A 20,488-nucleotide genomic window follows, 5' to 3' on the forward strand; every position below is an offset into this window, starting at 1 on the left:
TAAGTCGAGCTACTGTGTGATGAGGAGGCAAACAGCTGGAGAAGATGAGGAAACACCGCTGTTACACACCGCTGCTTTTTTCATGGCTCTGCACTGCCTGGTTGTTCTGGGCTCTGGTTATATTCTGTCACATTAATGCTGCGATGGAGGATATGTTGACAGAGAGAGGACATTGCACAGTGAGACTGTAGGGCTTTTCTAAGGCTGGTGGCACTGGGACATGAAGACAAGTGTGTATCTGTGTGTGCATGCGTGCGTGTGTGTGTGCGTGTGTGTGAACAGAAGTAAGAGGGTTGCCTGTGGAGCAGACCATGTGGATGCCCACCCACTCATGCACCTCGCGGCCCTCGTCATTTCGCATCAATCCACAGTCCCTCAATATAAATAGGACAGGCGTCCTAAAGCTACACAATATTAAGAGAAGCAACATCATTATGCATCGACCCTGCGCCCCTGAGCCGAAGTTATGACTAAGCCAGCCAATTGTACTGACAGCTTCCTTTTCACTTACACACTCTCTTAAGAGAGCACTAATTAGAATCTAGAATAACACTGAGCACAAACAGACAAATTAGGCTGCAAACATGGGAGCTCCATTCCATACATACATATATATATATATATATATATATATACATACACACGTGTAGATATATATATATTGTATGTAATAACATTTTTGAGAGTTTGAGGGCGAGCTGTGCCTTCACAAAGTTAAAAGTGAGCGTGAACAAATATATCTGAGCTGTAGGTGGGGTTTATTTTCAGGTTGGTGCACTAACATTGAGAGTACAGTTCCACATGGTAGGCTCCCTGTGGCGTCACAGGCTTCACACTTCATTACTGCAAGGCCAGTGATGTGTGAAGCCATTTTGTAGGAGCAGTTGGAAGGTGAGTGTGTGTCTGTGTGGAGTAACTAATAACCCCGCCTTTTTGCACACACACACACACACACACACACACACACACCGCATTCTATAAGCAGCATCAAGTCATTCACATGGAAACATTATTTCTTGTATTCAAACAGCTGCAAGGTGTTGTCTTGTCCCAGTGTCAAATGAAAGAGGACAAACAAACAGCTGGCAGGACACTTTCCTACTCCATGGCTCTGCTTACAACTGTGCTTTAACAAAGTGAGTGTGGTAGCAATTTGTAAGTCATCTCCAAATCAGTGCCACTCATGCAACTAAATCCAAGACTCAGCTGTTTAACTATAGGGGGACCAAACAAATTTCCATCCTCTAGTTCCACCTAGTGGGCAAAAGTAGAACATCACACTTGTTTGTTCTATTCTTGAAATATACGGGATATATCATTGCTCAAGCAAAGACTTGGGTAATGAAAAGGTTATTGGAACATGCTAAAAATAAATGTGACCTTATACAACCTAAACTTATGACGCAGTGATTCTCAACCTTTAGAGACACTGAATCCACCTGCTCAAAGGTTTACAATCAAACTTTATCAAAAAAAGAAGTCTCCCACTTAGTGGAAACACAGTTTCTCAGTTTATCGGTATGTGGTGATGACGACAATATTCTGCCAATTGCTATATGTTTGCCAGCAGCCCAATAAATTACAGAAGAATAGCTGATTATTTTTGGAATCAGCATTTCAATTAATCTAGTACTGGCATGCCTCGTGCCCTGAGCCTCCGTGTGACTGCAAGTACTTTTGTAAACTGTGGGACAGTCAAACATTAATTTTCAATCAAGGATTTGGTGGATTCATGGCAGTATCCCAGGGCACTTACATGCCTGCCAACACTTGGCATTTAACACTGATTAAAAATCTGGCTGTTGAAATTAATTTAACAAATCAGGCTGGCAGTAGGACAAAGACATGCTCATTCAGCCAGACTTCTGACAGGCTCATAGACTACAAGCTGTAATTTAGCTTATAGGTGATAATCATCAGCTTCTCAGATTTAGTCAGTAGGTGGCAAAATAGGTTCCAAGTAAAACAGGTGGACATCGGGGAGGAGCAATTATAATAGCATTTGTGTGGTGATTTGATGAAATGGAATAGACATCATCACTTGATTTTAAGATTCTCGGTGTGATCTGGCCACCTGTTTTCTTACAGAGCTGCTTATTCCTCATGGCTCAATGCATAACCCTTAAACCAACAATTGCAAAAAGTGATCATGGCTTTTGCCCAGGGTTGCCAGATCTGACTGACCGTTTCCAGCCCAAACACAGCGAAAAACCCACCTCGATAAAAACCCAAGCCCAAATCACAACCTCTCGAGAAACACGTCATAAGCACACAAAAACGGCACTAAATAACCAAAGACAAAAAGGATAACACAAACAGACGAGTGCAATCAGACAACCAAATTGCTAAGACAGATTGCCTTCCTAATCATGGTTCAATCATATGACTAATTAGGCAAAGTAGTCACATGCTAAAAATAAATGTGACCTTATACAACCTAAACCTATGACGCACATAATTTGTAATTAAATAATTTGTAATCACATTGAATCAAAAGGTTTCAACTTACATCTGTGATGCATCCAAATCCATGCGATCCCTATGGCATTGCTCCAGTCTTTAAACACAGGAATCTATCAAGGATAAAGCAATGTGAACATTCAAGTACTGTAAATCAAACAAATAAATAAATATAAACATGAAAAAGCATTTTAACTCACAGGTGCAGAATGTCTGTGCTGATTCTGATTGTTTGGCGGGAGAAACGGAGGTCAAAGTTCTTTAGGGTTGGGTTTATATAACTTAGGGGTATGGTTAAGAGTGGTTGACTGCAATTAGTTTTTTGTATTTACCAGGATTGAGAGGAAAAGGCCTTTAACGCACTGTTATTGTTACAAAAATATGACAGTAATTTCATGGTGAAACTCGATTAACTAGGACACAGCAGTTTATCGAAAATGTGTAGGTTTTTACGTTTTGGTCATACAATGGCAACTTTTTTGTAAATAGTTTCTGTGGAATGTTTTCTAAAAAAAAAAAAAGAAAAGCAAAACGTAGTGAAACCTGAACAAATATTATTTTTCCAGCACAACGTGTTCAAAAGAAGCACAACTGCCCAATCTGGCAGCACTGCTTTTGCCATCAATGTCGCAAAGCTAGGGAACGCAAAAAGTACTTTTAAATCTCATCAGGAAATTAATTCCCGAAAACCTTCGGTCAAAGAACATGTCCGATCTTTATGTATGCCAATAACATTCTTGTATATGTCATATTAAAAAAATAAAATAAAAAAATAAATAAATAAACGTGCCTTTTTGAATCAGGCAGTGGCATAGGACAATGCGTGCGTCACCGAAGGACCCCAAAGGGCCAAGATGGCTGCGCCCGGGCGAGACGCCGGGGAGTTTGAAAGGTGGTTAAATGACCGTCTGGACTCGTTAGAAGTGGACCGTGAGGTGTACGGCGCCTACATTTTAGGCGTCCTACAAGAAGAGGACAGTGTCGAAGAGATAGAGGACGCGCTTCAAGGGATTTTAGCCGCATTTCTGGTGAGCGTGTCTCACTGTGCTATCGAGTCTGCGGGCTCGTTTGTTGCTGTCCGTCTCGTGACACCTGTCATGTAGGGACCACGATGTCCAAATTAAGACACACTTAAGGAGTATTGTTAACCCTTATATGTATTCGCGTTTCTAAACTGTTACGAGGGGAAAACATGGTAGTATATATGTTTTCCCCCTGAAACTAAATATCCTTAGCTTATTTACAAGCTATATATAGATATGTATGTATATATCTATCCTTCATTTGATCTTTGTGTCAGTTTGACCCACATACATGGTAATACATGATCTGCAGTGACCCATGTTCAGGACATTAAGTCCTCCTTTGAGCTGCTAATTCCTGAGAAATGTATTCTGCATATGACAAATCTTGAGGGGAGACTGCATGACTACTCATGACATCCTCATGCTGAGACAGGGGAGAGGGACTTTTAGAGCCACAATATCTCCAAAGAGCTTCCATGTGTTGTCAACACCAAACCCCATTTAGATATGTTTATTCTTTTTTAAACTAATTGTGGTCTTGCCTTGCATTGGTACACACTTAGGAATGTACAACGCCACTTTCAAGTGGTAGTCCACTAATCCTGCTTTTAAAATCCACAACCGGTGGTGTCATGACATGTTCATAAGTTGCCTCTGTAAAGTAGGCATGTGGGTATTGCGTTTATATGAGGAAACGCCATACTACTGCTTTGTTGTAAAATATCAGTTTAAAATACATTTTGGTGGTCACTAACTTGTAATGAGAGGAATTTAACCACTTTGATTCCCACTCTGCACATGGACCACTGTCACACTAATGTCAGTTTGGAGAACAGGTAGAGACGCGTGACAAGTGTGATGCTGAACTGAGGTCAATTTAAAATGGATCTTGACTATTTGTATAATTTTGCGTTAACTATTTGTGTGCAGGATGAGGACACGGTGATAGATGTGTGCAAACAGATCATCCAGCAGTGGACGGAGTGTTGCTCTGGAGTGGCAGCCAGAGGAGATGATGGTATGTCCCGTCGCTTTGACTCGTCCACATTCACTAACTCACTGAATTGCACTGTAAGGTGTTTCATGTTCAAAAGACCTTGTCTCGAAGGATAAAAGTGCAGCTTCTATTGAAGAAAAAGTTGTCATGGTTGTCAGCATCATGGGTGAAAATAAATGTCCAGCTAAAAATCACAACACAACACCAAAACTTTTACTGTCAATACAGAATCAATTATGTGAATAAGGAAGAAGTCCAAAATGATACCAGCAGACACTTCGGCTCATTTAAATCTTTACCAAACAGAGCAAAGACAGTTTGCTACTGATTCTGTCTTAAGTGCCAGTCGAACACGAATAATAAGTTATTTGCTTTGAGTCTGGAGGAGAGTGTGCAATAAGATGGATTTTAAATACTGAGAGTGCAGAAAGGTCACATTCATACTGGCTGCTAAAAGCAGGTATTTGTTCAGGTAAACGTTGGTACTAATTGGAACTTGCCTTTTCTTCCATAGCGGATGTCCAGGCCATCGCCAGCCTGATCGAAAAACAGGCCCAGATCGTGGTGAAACAGAAGGAGGTGTCTGAGGATTCTCTGAAAAGGAAAGAAGCCCTCCTTGCTCAATACGCTAACGTCACTGATGACGAGGAATATCCTTGAATTGCAAATATTGAAATGAGAGACAGGACAGTTGCTAGAATTGTTCACTTAGAGTTTTCACTTACAGGTGGCGTGAGGAGGGCATTTTAATAGTTATTGTTCAAAACTCCAAAATAACCTTTTTATCATGATGTCAACCAGATGATCTGAGAGATAACTAGACACAGAACATGCTATATGTTCTGTTTGTGCCTATGCGAAAAAAAATCACAATATACTTTTTTTATATCATTCAATATCGATATATATCACGATATGAATCAAATCAATAAAGGTGAGGCTGTGTGATATGGCTTATACATAATATTTCAGTATTTTTAGGTTATATCACACAAGATATATCTGCACACTCTGGGGTCGTGAAAAGTTTTCTTTTCAGGTGTTTAGGTGCAAATAGAGAGTGACAATACACTAAAATAAAATATCTAGGGTTTATGATCTGTTACATGCTTAAAATACAGTTGTTACCTTTCATTTCAGATAATACCTGGTTTATTAATTTGGTTTTTAATGGTAAAGTAAAAGTTAGAAACAATGAAATTGCTATAACACAGATAATTAAGCAAAAAAATTAAAAAAGCAAAGCAAAGATTCCTTATCATGATATGACAAAATCTAACACAATATCTTGCCTTGATATAGCTATGTCATAATATGGATATAGTATCTATATAGTATATACAGCCCTATGCACACAGGAATACATTGCCATAATATGTACCTAAGTAAGTAATAAGTAGTAGAATAGAATTGTGCATTTAAAGTATTGATGTTACTGTGTAGCCATAACATTTCAGGGAATAATAAGGGGAAAGATTGAATGATTTCATTTGATTTGGTTCATAAACACTGAGCTGTTTCCTTGACAAAAGCACTGAAGCTGAAGAAGAGGAGCCAGCAAGTGGATATAACCCTCCATCAAACGAAAAATGTATCCTTTCCAAAACTGTTCATATTCAGGGGCTGTGTAAAAATCATGGCTCTCTTGTTTAGTACTTGTGTACAATGCTGACTACACTAATCAGTTTCACCTCAATAGGTGGTAAAAAAATACATTAGCATAGCACTTTTGCTTCCATCCATCCTTCCTTTACTGTAAGCATCAGCCCTGTTTAAGAACACCAACGTGGAGGAAGTGCTGCACAGACAAAAGCAAAAGCGGGACCAGGCTCGCGAGGACGCTCAGAAGAAAAAAGAAACGGACAAGATGCAGCGGGAGAAGGACAAACTGGCCAAACAAGATAGAAAGGAGAAGGAGAAGAAGCGCACACAGAAAGGAGAACGCAAAAGATAATGAGGTGGAAAAAAAGCATGTCATTTGCCTCATTTACGCTCGACCTCACTGGCACCTTCAGAATATGAACATGACGTCATGAGACCGTTAAATACTTTCTTACTGTGTGAAGAACAATGTTCAGGATGTTGTGCATGTCCATAATCCTTTTCTTTCCTGGATATACATGCAGAAGGATGTGGTAATCATTCTTATGTAGCTGAGGGGAAGTGTAAAACATGCCGGGTCTAAGATTTGAACCGTTACCCTGAAATGATCCAAGAACTAACCTTTTTTTTGTTTTTTTGTTTCCTGTGAAAAACAACAAGACCAGTTACTAAATTAGGCCTCACGTACTTCATGTTCCATGATCTGAATGTTTATAATGACGTTCAAGATTTTTCAAGTAATAATAAAAAAAAAAAAACATTTTCCAACTCTTTCACTTCCTTTTATTTCTAAATGTTTAAAGCTACAGAACAAGCAGTTGACAAACCCTAACATGAACAGTATATGTGTATCGACAAATGACTTTGTAATAGACAGAAGAATATTTGATACCATTGAAAAATAATCTAGATGGAAAAGGGATTAACACATTTAACTTAAAACAAGTTTGTTCCATTTCAAACAATTGACTCAATAGCAGAGAAATAAACACTTTTCCCAAAATGCTTAATTAATAGAACAACTCAAACTGTAGTGAATAATTTAGCACATAAAACTTGTGTCTTCAGAGACTTTACCGTATGCAGAACTTTTTTACTTGCTGCACAGCAATAGTAGGAATGTGTGTTATACCTAATGTGTATTTTTTAAATTGTGATGTTTACATTAAAGCACTTAACTTAAGAATGTATAGTACTGTCACCAAAGAGCAGATAAATAGAACATTGCTCTTCTTTGCCTTTTTTCTCTTCTTGTTGGTTATTTACAACACATTAATGTTACATGAGATTAAACAGAGCTGCAGAAATTCAGACCATTTTAATAATTTTGCGTATTTTTGCTTTATGATTCAATTATCGTCTCCGAATACCAGGAACCAATATTCCAATAAATAAGTAAAACAAGGAAGAACTCACTGAAATCTTCCACATAAATAGTGCCTTAAAATACAATGGTGTTTGCTCAAGATTCACGTTAATTAGACACTAATTCAATGACAAATGAAGTTGTGATGCAGCAGGACGAGCTACATTTCATTGGGAATCCTAAACAACCACCTGAAGGTTCACGACAGCCATCATCAAACTTCAAATCTCATTCATTCATTCCTTATTTCGCAACGATCTCCTTGCTGCAGCTAAAATATCATTGACTGGGTTAATAAGACCATAAAAACATTTGTTGAACCCTGTTACCTATGGGGAATTTTACAACTGTGGATATAATAATTTATTCAAAACTTTGAACTCATGCTTGTCTGCTTCTAAAGAATCACTTAAAAGAGTATTGTGTGAACGGAGAGGTGAGGCCTTCTCTGCAAGTTGCCTCCTTGTTACCATGGTTTTCCTGCCTTTTGTCAGATTTGGGCAGTGTCACCTGGAGAGCGCACCACAGGGCTTTGCGGAGCATCCTTGTGGTAGCGGCTAGTTCCTTGAGGGCGATGATCATCAGGTTCTCTATGAAACAGAAGCAAATTATGGAGTGGCGGCTTATCAGAGAGAAGAAAATGCAACATGCTCTACCAATGCAGCTAAGCTACCTCTGCTTTCTGTGATATAAGCTCTCTGCTGCTGCTGGTGTCTGGACATGCTGGACAACTCCTCCTCACGTCTTGCCTGGGTGAAGCAAATAACCATGTGGTGCTGGTTCAGCACAGTGCCGACGTTGGGGAGGGGACTGTTGTGCAGACATTCCATCCAATTCATGAGACTTGCCACCTGCAGCACATCACCACATTTAACCATTACATGTAGATCTCAGTCCCATTTTTAGAAATGGAAGTCTATGATCATGGTTAAAATAATGCAGGGAAAATAAGGTCTAGTGTGTATCATTTGAAGGGTTTATTGGCTCTGCTCAAGTAGAGGACAAAGCAATACAAGGTGAGTTAGTGAGAAATCATATGTGTAAAATACAGTTGCATACCAAGGCTGCTGCGCCAGTACTTGCCCTGTAGATGTCAGTGTGGTTGCAGTTTATTCAGGGCTCTCACCTTTGATTGCTCCCTTATCTGTTTCACAAGGAGGTGGTCCACTCTCGTGGGATTTGGTGGACTCTTTAGCAGGGAGGTGTTGGTCACTGCTGCAATCCGTTTCCCATCGAATGTCCTGACGAGGACAACCTCTGCCTACAACAGAAAACAAGCGAGGACACAATGACAAACTTACACTTTGACAAGAAAAAACAGTACTTGAATTCAGGCTGTAATACAAATATGCAGTAAATTAAAATATATGAACAGTTCTATCTCTTGTCCTCCTTTATATAGATTTATCTATTATGTGGTTTCAGCCTCTTGAATATGATATGAACATATTATATTATCTATAGATATATATATCTATGGATAAAATTATCTGTATTTTGGCACTAAAAGGTACATTCAATAAATTGTCTCTAATCACATGCTGATGTCAAGTTATCGTCATGATATTCATATTAATGTATGGCTTATCTGCTTCATATTAACAAAACAACTGCAACAATTGATTTAGTATTAATTGATTACTAAATTAATTTTAGCAAGTTTGAGTATTTTTTAAATAATTAAAACAAGTTTTCCAATTTTTATTCAACTTCTTATATATATTAATCTTTTCTGTTTGTGTTGCTCTACATGACAAATAAATCATTAAAACTGAATAATTTAGTTTATTAATAATAATATGGCATACAAAACAAGACATTTAAGAGGATCATCATTTTTGGAAACACAACTTGACATTTTATAGACCACCAATCAAGTAATCGTACCACTATACATTTTCTAACTGGACATAAAATGAATCAAAACAGAACATACCCTCTTCCTCTCCCTCTCCAAACACCTCCACTGCTCGAAACACTCGTCCACACGGAAGTACAGGTGCACCACAGGTCCTCCTTTATTCATCACCACTGAGGCTCTCCCATGATTAGTGTTCTCCACTCTGTTAGTCACCATTTCTCTAACACAGGAGTTGAAAAGTGCAGACTCATTCATTGTTGACCTGTCATGCAGATCTCCATAGAGCAGTGTGGATCTGGAGCTGAAGTTGTGAGGGATGCTGGAGCGTCCAGGATATATGGGAGGCACGCACTGCTGCGTAGACCCTGTGCTGACCACGCCGTTTTCTCCATTGAATGTCAGAGACTGTGACCCTCCCTGAAGGTCATAGGGTGGGCTGCGATTGAAAACCTGTTTCTTAGCGCCACCTTTCATGTGACTGTTGTTGAGTGACCGTGTCAAGAGGTTTTCTCCCAAAAATGCAGGCATGTGGACCATTGCATTTTCTTTCTTCATCTGTGGCTTGACTTTGTTCTGTATCTGGCCCTGCAGGATATGGTGCCTTATATCCTGGTTGATGTTCAGGGTAATGCTCTCTCTGGGAATGCTCATCTTGCTTTGGTATTGGTTTGGGAGGTTTACAGATGGAGAAAATGGCTGTGGCTGCTGACGGTCCTCCAGCAGATGGTCTTGAAAGGCCTCACGTTTTAATATTTGTTTCCTCACTCCATTTCTCTCCCTCTGCATCACCCCAACATCTGCCATCAGCAGTTTCTGGCTCTGCATTGTTGGAGAACTTTTTGTTGACACTGAAGGCCCATTGAATTTACATTGTTCAACCAAGCCGTCATCATGAGACATGCCAAACATCTGCTTGTGTATGTTTGGAAAGCTACCATGTTTACCAGCTGTGAAGGATTCAAAACTACTGACCTGTGGCACATACTGATCATTACTACTGGACTTAGTACTGCTCTGAATGTAGCTGTCTTCATAGTAAGGGTCAAAGCAGGGGCTCTGATATCTTAAGACATCACTGACGTCAGAGAAATTATTCACAGGGTGACTCTTCCTTCTCTCTCTGTCAGCTGGTGATATGTCACATTTGCTTTGCTGTATAAGTGACATGTAATTGTTTCCTACTTTAGGCGCTGGTAAACCTGGGGGCACCTTCTGAACACGCTGGACGTGGTTGTCCCTGTCTACATTAGCCCAATTAAAAAGCAGTTGGTGATTGATAGCAAGGCCATTGGACTGTGGACAAAATTCTCCAACATCTTTGTCCATTGACTGTCCATGTGCTTTGCTGAATGCCTCACGGGACACATAGTTTGAGGAAAGGTTTGGGTTATGTTGCATTTTCGCCTCTGATTGAGAATATTGCATCAATTCTTCGCTCGATTTCTTTGGAGACCAGAATGGATTAAATGTAGGATGGCTCCTTAAAGAAAAATGAGGATTTACTTCAATTAAAAACAAAAGACTATACATGAGATACATTTAAAACCACAATTTTTAGTCACAAATAATTAAACACATACTGTAAATTATATACACAATCCTATTAATGTTAAACTTGACATACCTTTCAGTGTTGTTGTCCTGTGAATGGGCTCCATTCAAAATGTTTGACATCAGACCCTCGTTCTCCCCATCACAATCAGAATTATCAGTAGGTTTCCTTCAAGGAGACATCACATCATCAGAATTGCACTGCAATTTAACTTTCACTCAATATACTGTATTAAACTGCCTCTGATTAATAGACTAAAATCCCAAACCCACTTTGAATGGATGAAACAATACTGTGATTTAGAATTGTGCAGCACTGAAAAATCACACACTTATTCTGAACATTAAACTTAAAAATACCTGTTCATACTGCTGTTCTGGAGACAGTTGATAAGGTCATATGGATCTTCATGAGCATGAGACCAGGGCACATAAGATGCTGTCTCTTGGTTCTGCAGTGAGACACCAGGGATGGAGAGGAAGGACCATGTCTTGTTTCCATTGTTTTCTCCACCAACATCTGCACCAGCCTGAAACAGAGTGAGAACCAAATGTTACTCAAACTGAAGATTTTAATATGTGTAATTTTTAAAGTCTTCCTTGAGATTTTTTTTATCTGTGTGACTTTCAGGTAAAATAATGGAAAAATACCTATAATAACACAGTGAAAAATATAAATTGCAAAAAGTGATAATTTGACATCTTAATCAAGAAATAATAATGTGCTTTGCTATTTTTTCTGGGGGTTTTAGTAAAACAGTAAACTTGAAAAGTCATGGATAACAATAATAATTATATTTTAGCATTAAACATATCATTTAAGTTAAAGAGCTTCTACATAACCATTACAAAAACATAAATATACATTTGATAATAACCAATGCCGTTCATTTAGGGCAGCTGTGGCATAAACCTTACACTGGGTGGTGGTCTATGTAATCGACTGTACCTAAGCTGTAATGTTGGTGTTATGACTCTAGAACTTTGTGAATAAAATTCAGCACTTCTAAATACCTTTTGGAGAAATCAACAACACCATTTATGAGTTTTCAGAACATGAAAATATCCTGAAATTCCTCTGCCATCAACCCTTAACACTGCAAATATGATACGTCATGTACATAAGAGGGCAGAGATTTTGTCTTACCTGGTGTTGGTATGAGGGGATGAGTGAGTTTGCAAATGTCCTAGTCTGAAGTCCATCGAATGCCATCATGAATCTCAGTCTCCCTTGAACCTGAACGGATCCTTTACTTCATTCCTGCCCTGGCAAGACACTCAGGGTTAAAAGTTTGTAATAACCGTCGTGTAGTAAATGTTTGAAGCAGTAAGAGAACACTTTTTTTCTTCAGAGAAAGCAAATGGAGAAGCCATTTTAGCCGTTGATGGGTTAAGCTAGCTTATTAACTTTTTTGACTCGTTAAAAATCACCGAAATTTCACCGAACAAAACAGATTATGTTAATATTTGTAGGTTGATATTTACACATTAAATACATGAGTAACTTACCAAAGTCATATGACGTTACGGGGCGTTAACGGGTTGGAAAGATTACTGATGGGTCTTTGCATCGCGTCCTCAGGCCAGGTGTTCTCGTGAACCCCCTGAATAAACGCCTCGCGACCTCCTGCACTCTCATTGGCTGAGTAACGGATTTTGCGTCCAATCAAAATCAAGCAGAAGATCAGAATGCATAGCAACGTAAAGTGTCCCCAACCCCTTCAGATTCATACGTTTTGACTGGTTGGAGCAATAACTGGTTTGGTGATTATTTTAGTAAATAAAAAAATAAATTATTCACCTTACTGTGCTATTTTTTATTATAATTCGTTTACCATTATTTTACCTGAAAGTCACAAAGTCAGAGAGACTTGGCCAATGTAGAAAGAAGCCATACAAAATTACACATACTGTATATATTTTTGGTGGGGAAAATGCTACTTTTCATATCCCCAGAAGGTTTTGTACAAATCTGTGTCATAATAATCTAATTACATATTGTTATTAAGATGTTTTTAGTATCATTATTATTATTAGTTAGCAGTTACTGTAATTATTGTGTGTAGTAGTAACAGTGGTTTGTGTATATATATACACACACAAAGGAAAATCACATAAAATAAATGATATATCTGCTGTTTATTATAAATTATTTATTATTCTTTCCCCACTTTGGAATGAACTGCATATATTTACAGAGAGTTACAGAGAACTTGAAAATCTGGTCCACTCAATAAAATATTGCAAAACTATCACTAGTACACAAGCTATATAACCTTCAAAATAAAAGCATACACTTTATTAATTTGGCCCTCCTGACCTCAGCCCAGTGGCTGCTCACTGGTCTCCTGGCAAAGTACCCCGAACTCAAGCGGTTTTTGTTTTATTTTGAAGGTCATGACCGGAAGTCGTATTTATTACTGTGGCTGCCTTGACCATGGTGGTGGAACCAGGGGGGGAAAAAGTCAGTGAGTGAAGCAGCAGAGTTCAAAGCAGAGACTCGGCACAAAGACAGCCGCGCTCGGGACTTAATCTGAGACTTTTCTCTTTGGAAATTTACTGATCGACCATTTACAGAACTGATGATAAATAACAAACTGACTTACAGTGAGTCAACCAGGATAAAGTTCGTGTCTTAAACTTGGGAAAGATGACTTTTTGCAAGACCTGGTTCGGTGCGCTCCTGCTGCCCCTGCTGATCTCAGCGCAGTATCACGGGGACAACGGAATAGTCGTGCCGGAGCATGGATTCTGTCAGCAGATTACAATCCCTCTGTGCACGGACATCGCATACAACCAAACCATCATGCCGAATCTAGTGGGCCACTACAACCAGGAGGATGCGGGACTGGAGGTGCACCAGTTTTACCCGCTGGTGAAGGTACAGTGCTCCCCGGAGCTGAAGTTTTTCCTGTGCTCCATGTACGCGCCTGTGTGCACCGTTTTGGAGAAAGCCATTCCTCCGTGCAGGTCGATCTGCGAGAGAGCCAAACAGGGCTGCGAGGCTCTCATGAACAAGTTCGGCTTCCAGTGGCCGGACCGGCTGCGCTGTGAGAACTTCCCCGTGCTGGGAGACGGGCAGATCTGCGTGGGTCAGAACGACTCCTCCGCTGCCCCCACTGTCCCACCCGTGTTGTCCGTGCCGGACTCGCACGACAACACAGAGGTTTCCACACATGACAGGCCATCCCGGTGCCCCAACGTTCTGAGGGTGCCACCATATTTGAATTATAAGTTTCTAGATGTGAAGGACTGTGGAGCTCCATGTGAGCCATCCAGGAACAGCGGGCACATGTTTTTCACTGACAAAGAGATTCAGTTCTCTCGCATATGGATTTTGATTTGGTCTGTTCTTTGTTGTGCATCCACCTTATTCACAGTAACCACCTATTTGGTCGACATGCAACGCTTCAGATACCCTGAGCGGCCTATCATCTTTCTGTCAGGCTGCTACACCATGGTTTCCATAGCCTACATCGCTGGCTACTTCCTTGGGGACAAGGTGGTGTGCAATGAGAGCTTTTTCCCTGATAGCTTTAAAACCGTGGTGCAGGGCACCAAAAAGGAAGGTTGCACCATCCTCTTCATGATGCTCTACTTCTTCAGCATGGCCAGCTCCATCTGGTGGGTCATCCTGTCCCTCACCTGGTTCCTGGCTGCAGGTATGAAGTGGGGCCACGAGGCCATCGAGGCCCACTCTCAGTACTTCCACCTCGCAGCCTGGGCAGTGCCCGCCATCAAAACCATCAGCATCCTGGCCATCGGGCAGATCGAAGGTGACATGCTCAGTGGCGTCTGCTTTGTCAGCCTCAGCAACCTGGACCCTATGCGGGGCTTCGTTCTGGCCCCTCTCTTCATTTACCTCTTCATCGGGACCTCCTTCTTGCTGGCCGGCTTTGTGTCGCTGTTCAGAATCCGCACCATCATGAAACATGACGGCACCAAGACGGAGAAGCTGGAGAGGCTGATGGTGCGGATTGGGGTCTTCAGCGTGCTCTACACGGTCCCTGCCACCATTGTCATCGCCTGCTTCTTCTATGAGCAGGCCTTCCGCGCTCACTGGGAACGCAGTTGGCTCAGCCAGAACTGCAGGGGCCTCGCCATCACGTGCCCCTCGCAGAGCGGGCCCCGCATGACCCCGGACTTCACCGTCTACATGATCAAGTACCTGATGACACTCATTGTGGGCATCACATCTGGTTTCTGGATCTGGTCTGGAAAGACGCTGCACTCCTGGCATAAGTTCTACACAAGGCTGACAAACGGCAAACAGGGAGAGACCACTGTGTAGACAAAAAACAAAAACTGGGACTAATATGTGTATTATTACCTGTTTCTCGTGTGTGATGGTAAGTAGCACACACGGTAGCCTATGTTTCTTATTTTCCTCAAGCTTATTAGCCACTCATTCATGTCAAACCAAGGATTAGGGGGGGTTTGACAAAAGGACAAGCTGGATAAACAAGTACTGAACCTAACTGTCTGAACAAATAACAAGCATGGCCAAGGATGCCATGTGCTGAAATGCTCACCTCCCCCTCCCTTGGCTCTTTTCTTAAATCCTCTATAAAGTGAAAAGGGGAGTTATGATCCACCAGCCAAAAACACACAAAGAAGGGAAATGAGCTGTGGAGGAATGACCCTTTCCCTCGAACATTTTCACGTGTAATTAAAACCCTAACTGTAAATAGTATTTGTAAAAACTAAAAAAAAGTTATATATTTGTATTTAAAGAAAGTAAATACTTGTTCCTTATCTGCCAGTGTACCTGCTTTACGTTTGCACTGTAAAAATGCCACATACCAAAGACCTTGTTGTTTTTTTAATGTTGTTATTATAATCACTGGTCATAAATCATCTTCTTTTTTTGTACGGATTAAAAGAATGTCTACATTTCAGTCTGTTGGATGATGTCCAAGAAACTCTGTGGGTCCGGCCCACTGCATTTTCACTCCTTTAACCAAAAACATGTGCGCAGAGTCTCAAAAATCAGCAAGTATCAAAGGCCTGACTCTGAATTCTAAGGTAAACGGGGAAAAAAAACGCATCTTTCTCAATTGTTTTTCGCATATTTTCAGTGCTCCATAATGTTCAAACTCCCTCTTGATAATGTGATGATTTCTCTGGTTAAGGGGCTGTATGTTGTTTTTCAGAAGAGGGGAGGGAGTCGGAGTGTTGAGTCACACCTGAACATCTGTTGCCTCACACTAGAAAGCTACAGTAAAAGGAGATGACCGGAATTCTGGGAAAACATTGAGCTGAGTCCTCACTATCAGCCGAATACTGTTAATAACGTATCACCTCCGCTCACTCTCCTGGTGTGTGTGTGTGTGTGTGTGTGTGTGTGTTCTCAGATATTTCACATGTACGTGTTTTGTGTCTAAAGGCACAGGTGCCAGACTTCCTCACACGTACACAAGAAGTGAGAAGGGGATCTGTGTTGTTGCACAGGTGTGACGGTGTCTGTTTGGTGAGGGGAGGTGTTCGGCTACGCTGCAGTGTTGTTCCTCTGGAGTCACTGTACTCTGTGCCAAGTTGGAATCCCCCAAGCCATGCACGACTGAAACTGAACCTGGTCCATGGTGATGTCATGAAGTGCATGGGTGTGTTGGAGAAAGTTGATCCTCCTGCCTTAGAACAGAGACTCTGGGCATTTTGAGTGTTACACGTACACACACAGCACTGCACTGTACTGTACTGTATTGTACTGTGTGTATTCATGTTGTTATTGTTAAGGCTTAGAGGGAACATGATGCCACACATTATTCCTGTGTTAAATTGTGTTTCTACAGGTTTTGCTAGTCATTCCAAACCCAGAGACTGAGGCCAGGACTCGTAAGGGGGTTCACCAAGGAGGAGATTTATGTGCATTTAGTTTAAATAAAACATGCACACAATGAAGTTCTGTCAAACATACACTCAACAGCCACTTTATTAGGTACACAGGACACTGAGAGTGGCCCTTAGTGTGGTCTTCTGCTGTTATAGCCCATTCGCTTTAAGTTTTGACTCGTGATGGGACGTCTGGATTGTTAGGTTATAACTTCTGGTCACTGGATATTTTTTTTACCCCTTTTCTGGGACCATTCTTTGTAATCTGTAGATGGGGCTATGCCTGAAATACTCTGACTTGACCAGTCTGGCACCAATCACTTCAGTCACATTTTCTCTGACGCACTGATTCCACTTCAGCACGTCGCCTTGACCATGTCTGCACGCCTTAAAACACTGAGTTGCTACCATGTGATGGCTGATAAGACAATTGCATTTATATATTTTTTAAAATCGACAATATTTTTTACAGGTCTTTAAAGTGTTTGGGAAACACGGGGTTGCGGTTGAATTTAGTGATGTGTGCGAATATCACAGCAATGTTGTGACCCACTGAACAAGTTGATATTTGTCTTTCTCGTTTCCTTATCTAGGGTTATATAAAGTATGGTTGTAATAACAGACAAGTGAGACTGATTAAAGGTGGGAGCAGATAGTGTGAGGAGGGGAAAAAAAGCCAAACCATAAATCTACCTGTGTGTCTTTTCATTTTGCCATCTTATACCCCCTCGGCCGTCATCATCCCTCCCTCTCTGCGCTCAGATGAATGGGGGGAATGCGAGTGAGTCAGTGGAGTGGTGCTGGGCCTTTGCTTAGTGACAGACAGTCTCCTGTGTGCTGCTCACTTCAAAGCGCTGCTGAAACCTGACTAGCTCCTTGTAAACAGTGCCGTCTGGCCCGAAGGCCCACTTCCTGCGCTTAACTCAACTTAATAGCCGGCTTGTTTGGCTTTGCACTGAAGCAGAGAGGCGAATGACGAGTGAGAGAATGAGGAGAAGCGGCATGTGGGTGGGGTGCTGGTGGTGCCGAGTGAGATTTGTTTTAGGGTGGAGGGGTTTTTTTGGAGAGCGCGATGGAAAAATTCTGCATTATTGGGTCGGTTTCGCCTTTCTCCGGGGGATAACAACAAAGAATGGAGAGAAAAGGGAGAACTCAAATGAGGAGAGACATGGCTGTGATTTTGTGAATATTTCAACAAAAACGTTGGCTCTCAAACCATCAGAATTAAATGAGAGTCAGATGCTGTGCATTTAAGTTGCGCCAGGAAAAAAAACAAAAAAAAACAAGAGGCTTTTCACAAAGTAATTTTCTCTCAGTAAATCTTGATATGTGCTTTACACGATATTATACCTGCCAGGCAGGAAACTTTTTAGACGTGTACGATAATTAAATGATTTTGCTTATATTAACCAAACCAGAGCTGGTGGCTCTCTGGTATGGATTACTTTTCTCTTTGTCAGTGCCCAGTCTTTTCCCGGGGGTAGAACGTCTCCCGTGTTGTTGATCTCAGATCTTAAATCTAGCATGCAGCCTTTTCCTGCTTGCTCGAGGGCAAGAAGGGACAAGCCAGGGATTGGGGGTAAGACTGCAAGAATGCTCTTTGAGTTGATATTATGGTGTCGGTCTTATTGGAAGAAGGGGTTTGGTGTGTCGGAGAAGTGTATGTAACCCATAAACTTTCTTTTTCACTGTACAAGTATCAGGCCTATATATGAAATGGCTTTAAATGGACAAACACTCGAGGAAAAGAAACGGGAGTGGGGGGAACCTACCCAGACATGTAGTAAGTCTGTTTCTAATCAAATCTTGGCACAGACTCAGGAAGAGCTCATGCTCTGAGGGCTAACACTGGATTAGCTGCAGTCATACATTATCCTAACCATAGGAGAGCAGATGAGATTTTCCAGAGCGCACACACACACACACACACACACACACACACTGTACATATCTGTCTTGCTCTCACTTGAAAACGCTGCAGGAAGTGCAATATGTCCTCCCTCCCTCCGTCATAGCTTTCAGCAGCGGCTGCTGTGAAGGGGATGGAGCGTATCAAGTTAGCAGGAGACTGAAAATCTAAATGTTCATGTTTTAGTTTCTGACTCGGGGGCCTCCAGCCATAAATACTGGGCCTGACAGTGTTCTGTTGCCACACATCTATCTTGTGAGTTGTTTTTTTGACTCCACGCTTGTCATATTGTTTCCCGAAACTATGATATATCCAAGTCATAGCCCAAAAAGGAACTTTATTTTTGCTTATATTGCAAGGCAAAAGTAGAGTTACTGACATAAAAAGTGAAAAAGATGATGGCAGGGATTTCACTCGCTTTAGTATTAGTGCGATTATTTGTCCTTGTGGTCTGTTTTAAACAAAAAAGACAAAAAAAGACCGACTAAACCATGAATCATTGCACAAATTGTGGCGAGTGGGTTTTAGCCCACCAAGCATCCTGACATAAAATTCCTGGTGGCTCATTTTCATGCCTCATGCACACCATTTGTCTGGGGTTTTATTGCTCATGAGTGCCTCAGACTACTGCAGGGCGGCTCTGATGACAAGGGCACACACTCAGTGATGTTACGGGGAGGGTTTTTGTTGTTTTTGCCCCCCCCTCGTGTTCTTCCGAGTGAGGATGTACTGTGTGCGTTATCGGGGCAGAAAGTTGAAGGAGTCGCTCCGAGTCTCTCCAGCTGAGCAGAGAGGTGCCGGCAGCAGCTGCGTGACAGATATTTTGGGAGTGTGCAGAACGCCTGGGATAATAATGGGCTTGACTGGGAGGAGTGTGTGTGAATGGGAGGGAATAGTTAATGTGCATCCAGACACCACAGTGTATAAACAACCATGCCACTCTCATAAACTTTCTAGTTGATGGTGCAAGTAGCAAAATATGACACATTTCTCTCCACTCTGTGTGTGTGTGTAAATTCTCTCAATCTTCCTTCCTAAACAATGCTGTAAATAAGATGTTAAATGCTTGTTTGACGTGCAAATTGAAGCTGGTGTTAAATATTATTGTTTTGGGATGGATTCTGAGCCGCTTCCTTCAGGTCACCACACACTTTGATGACCCGAGGTGATCTCTCCATCTGTGCAATGCTCCACCCACATCGACACAGGCTTTCTTTTTAGACTCCTGGTTCCTTTACTAGTTTCCTTTCCAGCATCGGCAGGAACTAGTGACCTTTCAACTGAAGGGATCCGTACATGTAGCCGCTCAGTAACAACAGCCCCATCAGTGCTTCCCCCTGTGATTGGTCAAATCCAGATTTTTTTTTTTCCATAGCTGGAAACAGAGCCTAGGAGAGGTGGAAGCATATGGACCTCATTACACTGCAAGGATATCACAGAATTATTGGTCCAACAACAAAAATATGTCAACTCGCAAAACTGTAACATTATAACGTTTTTGCTGCATGCGCTGGAGCAAACAACTGATCTCACTTCTGCGTTACCCTTGTGGTTCAACTCCAGTCCGACTATAAGTATATACGTGCAGGAGTAATCAGACTATGAATTGCATTATCCAGGTATGTTAGTCCGACTAAGACGAGCTTGATTCTCAACTATAATCGGACTTTTAACATGCATGTAAACGCACTGGTCAAGACAGAGGCTCAGGTGTAGAGTGGTACTTAAAGAGGCACTATTCTCTCCATGACAAGACAGCTGTTATTTTAAGGTTAAAGGTCAAGTGTGTAAGACATGGTGAGGTCTAATGGTGAGACGGCAGACTGTAACAAACAAAAAGGACAACGCTAACAACCTCACGCTTTCCTAGAAGCTCACAGAGAGC

General features: G+C 41.3%; 3 protein-coding genes across 4 annotated transcripts; 2 read left to right on the top strand and 1 right to left on the bottom strand.

Moving 5' to 3' along the window:
* The first annotated feature begins 3,295 nt into the window (after nucleotides 1-3,295).
* ccdc43 (coiled-coil domain containing 43) lies at nucleotides 3,296-6,852 on the top strand. The gene is made up of 5 exons (XM_044050047.1): nucleotides 3,296-3,488; nucleotides 4,416-4,503; nucleotides 4,997-5,132; nucleotides 6,018-6,073; nucleotides 6,249-6,852. Exons 1-5 carry the CDS (start codon nucleotides 3,315-3,317, stop codon nucleotides 6,434-6,436), a joined length of 642 nt encoding a protein of 213 aa, XP_043905982.1. The 5' UTR covers nucleotides 3,296-3,314; the 3' UTR covers nucleotides 6,437-6,852.
* Nucleotides 6,853-7,355: 503 nt separating this feature from the next.
* Nucleotides 7,356-12,452, bottom strand: moto (minamoto). Of its 2 annotated transcripts, none has more exons than XM_044050045.1 (8): nucleotides 12,372-12,452; nucleotides 12,010-12,123; nucleotides 11,223-11,392; nucleotides 10,936-11,031; nucleotides 9,387-10,791; nucleotides 8,577-8,711; nucleotides 8,124-8,301; nucleotides 7,356-8,040 (listed from the first exon to the last, which is right to left on the bottom strand). In XM_044050045.1, exons 2-8 carry the CDS (start codon nucleotides 12,076-12,078, stop codon nucleotides 7,856-7,858), a joined length of 2,238 nt encoding a protein of 745 aa, XP_043905980.1. In that variant the 5' UTR covers nucleotides 12,079-12,123; nucleotides 12,372-12,452; the 3' UTR covers nucleotides 7,356-7,855. The 2 variants fall into 2 exon arrangements, with proteins under 2 accessions (XP_043905980.1, XP_043905979.1); XM_044050044.1 differs by having other exon boundaries at nucleotides 12,010-12,128.
* An 892-nt stretch (nucleotides 12,453-13,344) lies between these two features.
* Nucleotides 13,345-15,760, top strand: fzd2 (frizzled class receptor 2). Its single transcript, XM_044050125.1, has one exon. The coding sequence runs from the start codon at nucleotides 13,513-13,515 to the stop codon at nucleotides 15,151-15,153; it is 1,641 nt and encodes a 546-aa protein (XP_043906060.1). The 5' UTR covers nucleotides 13,345-13,512; the 3' UTR covers nucleotides 15,154-15,760.
* Nucleotides 15,761-20,488: the final 4,728 nt, after the last annotated feature.

The sequence above is a fragment of the Solea senegalensis genome, linkage group LG19 (assembly GCF_019176455.1).
Source record: "Solea senegalensis isolate Sse05_10M linkage group LG19, IFAPA_SoseM_1, whole genome shotgun sequence".
Taxonomy (NCBI): domain Eukaryota; kingdom Metazoa; phylum Chordata; class Actinopteri; order Pleuronectiformes; family Soleidae; genus Solea; species Solea senegalensis.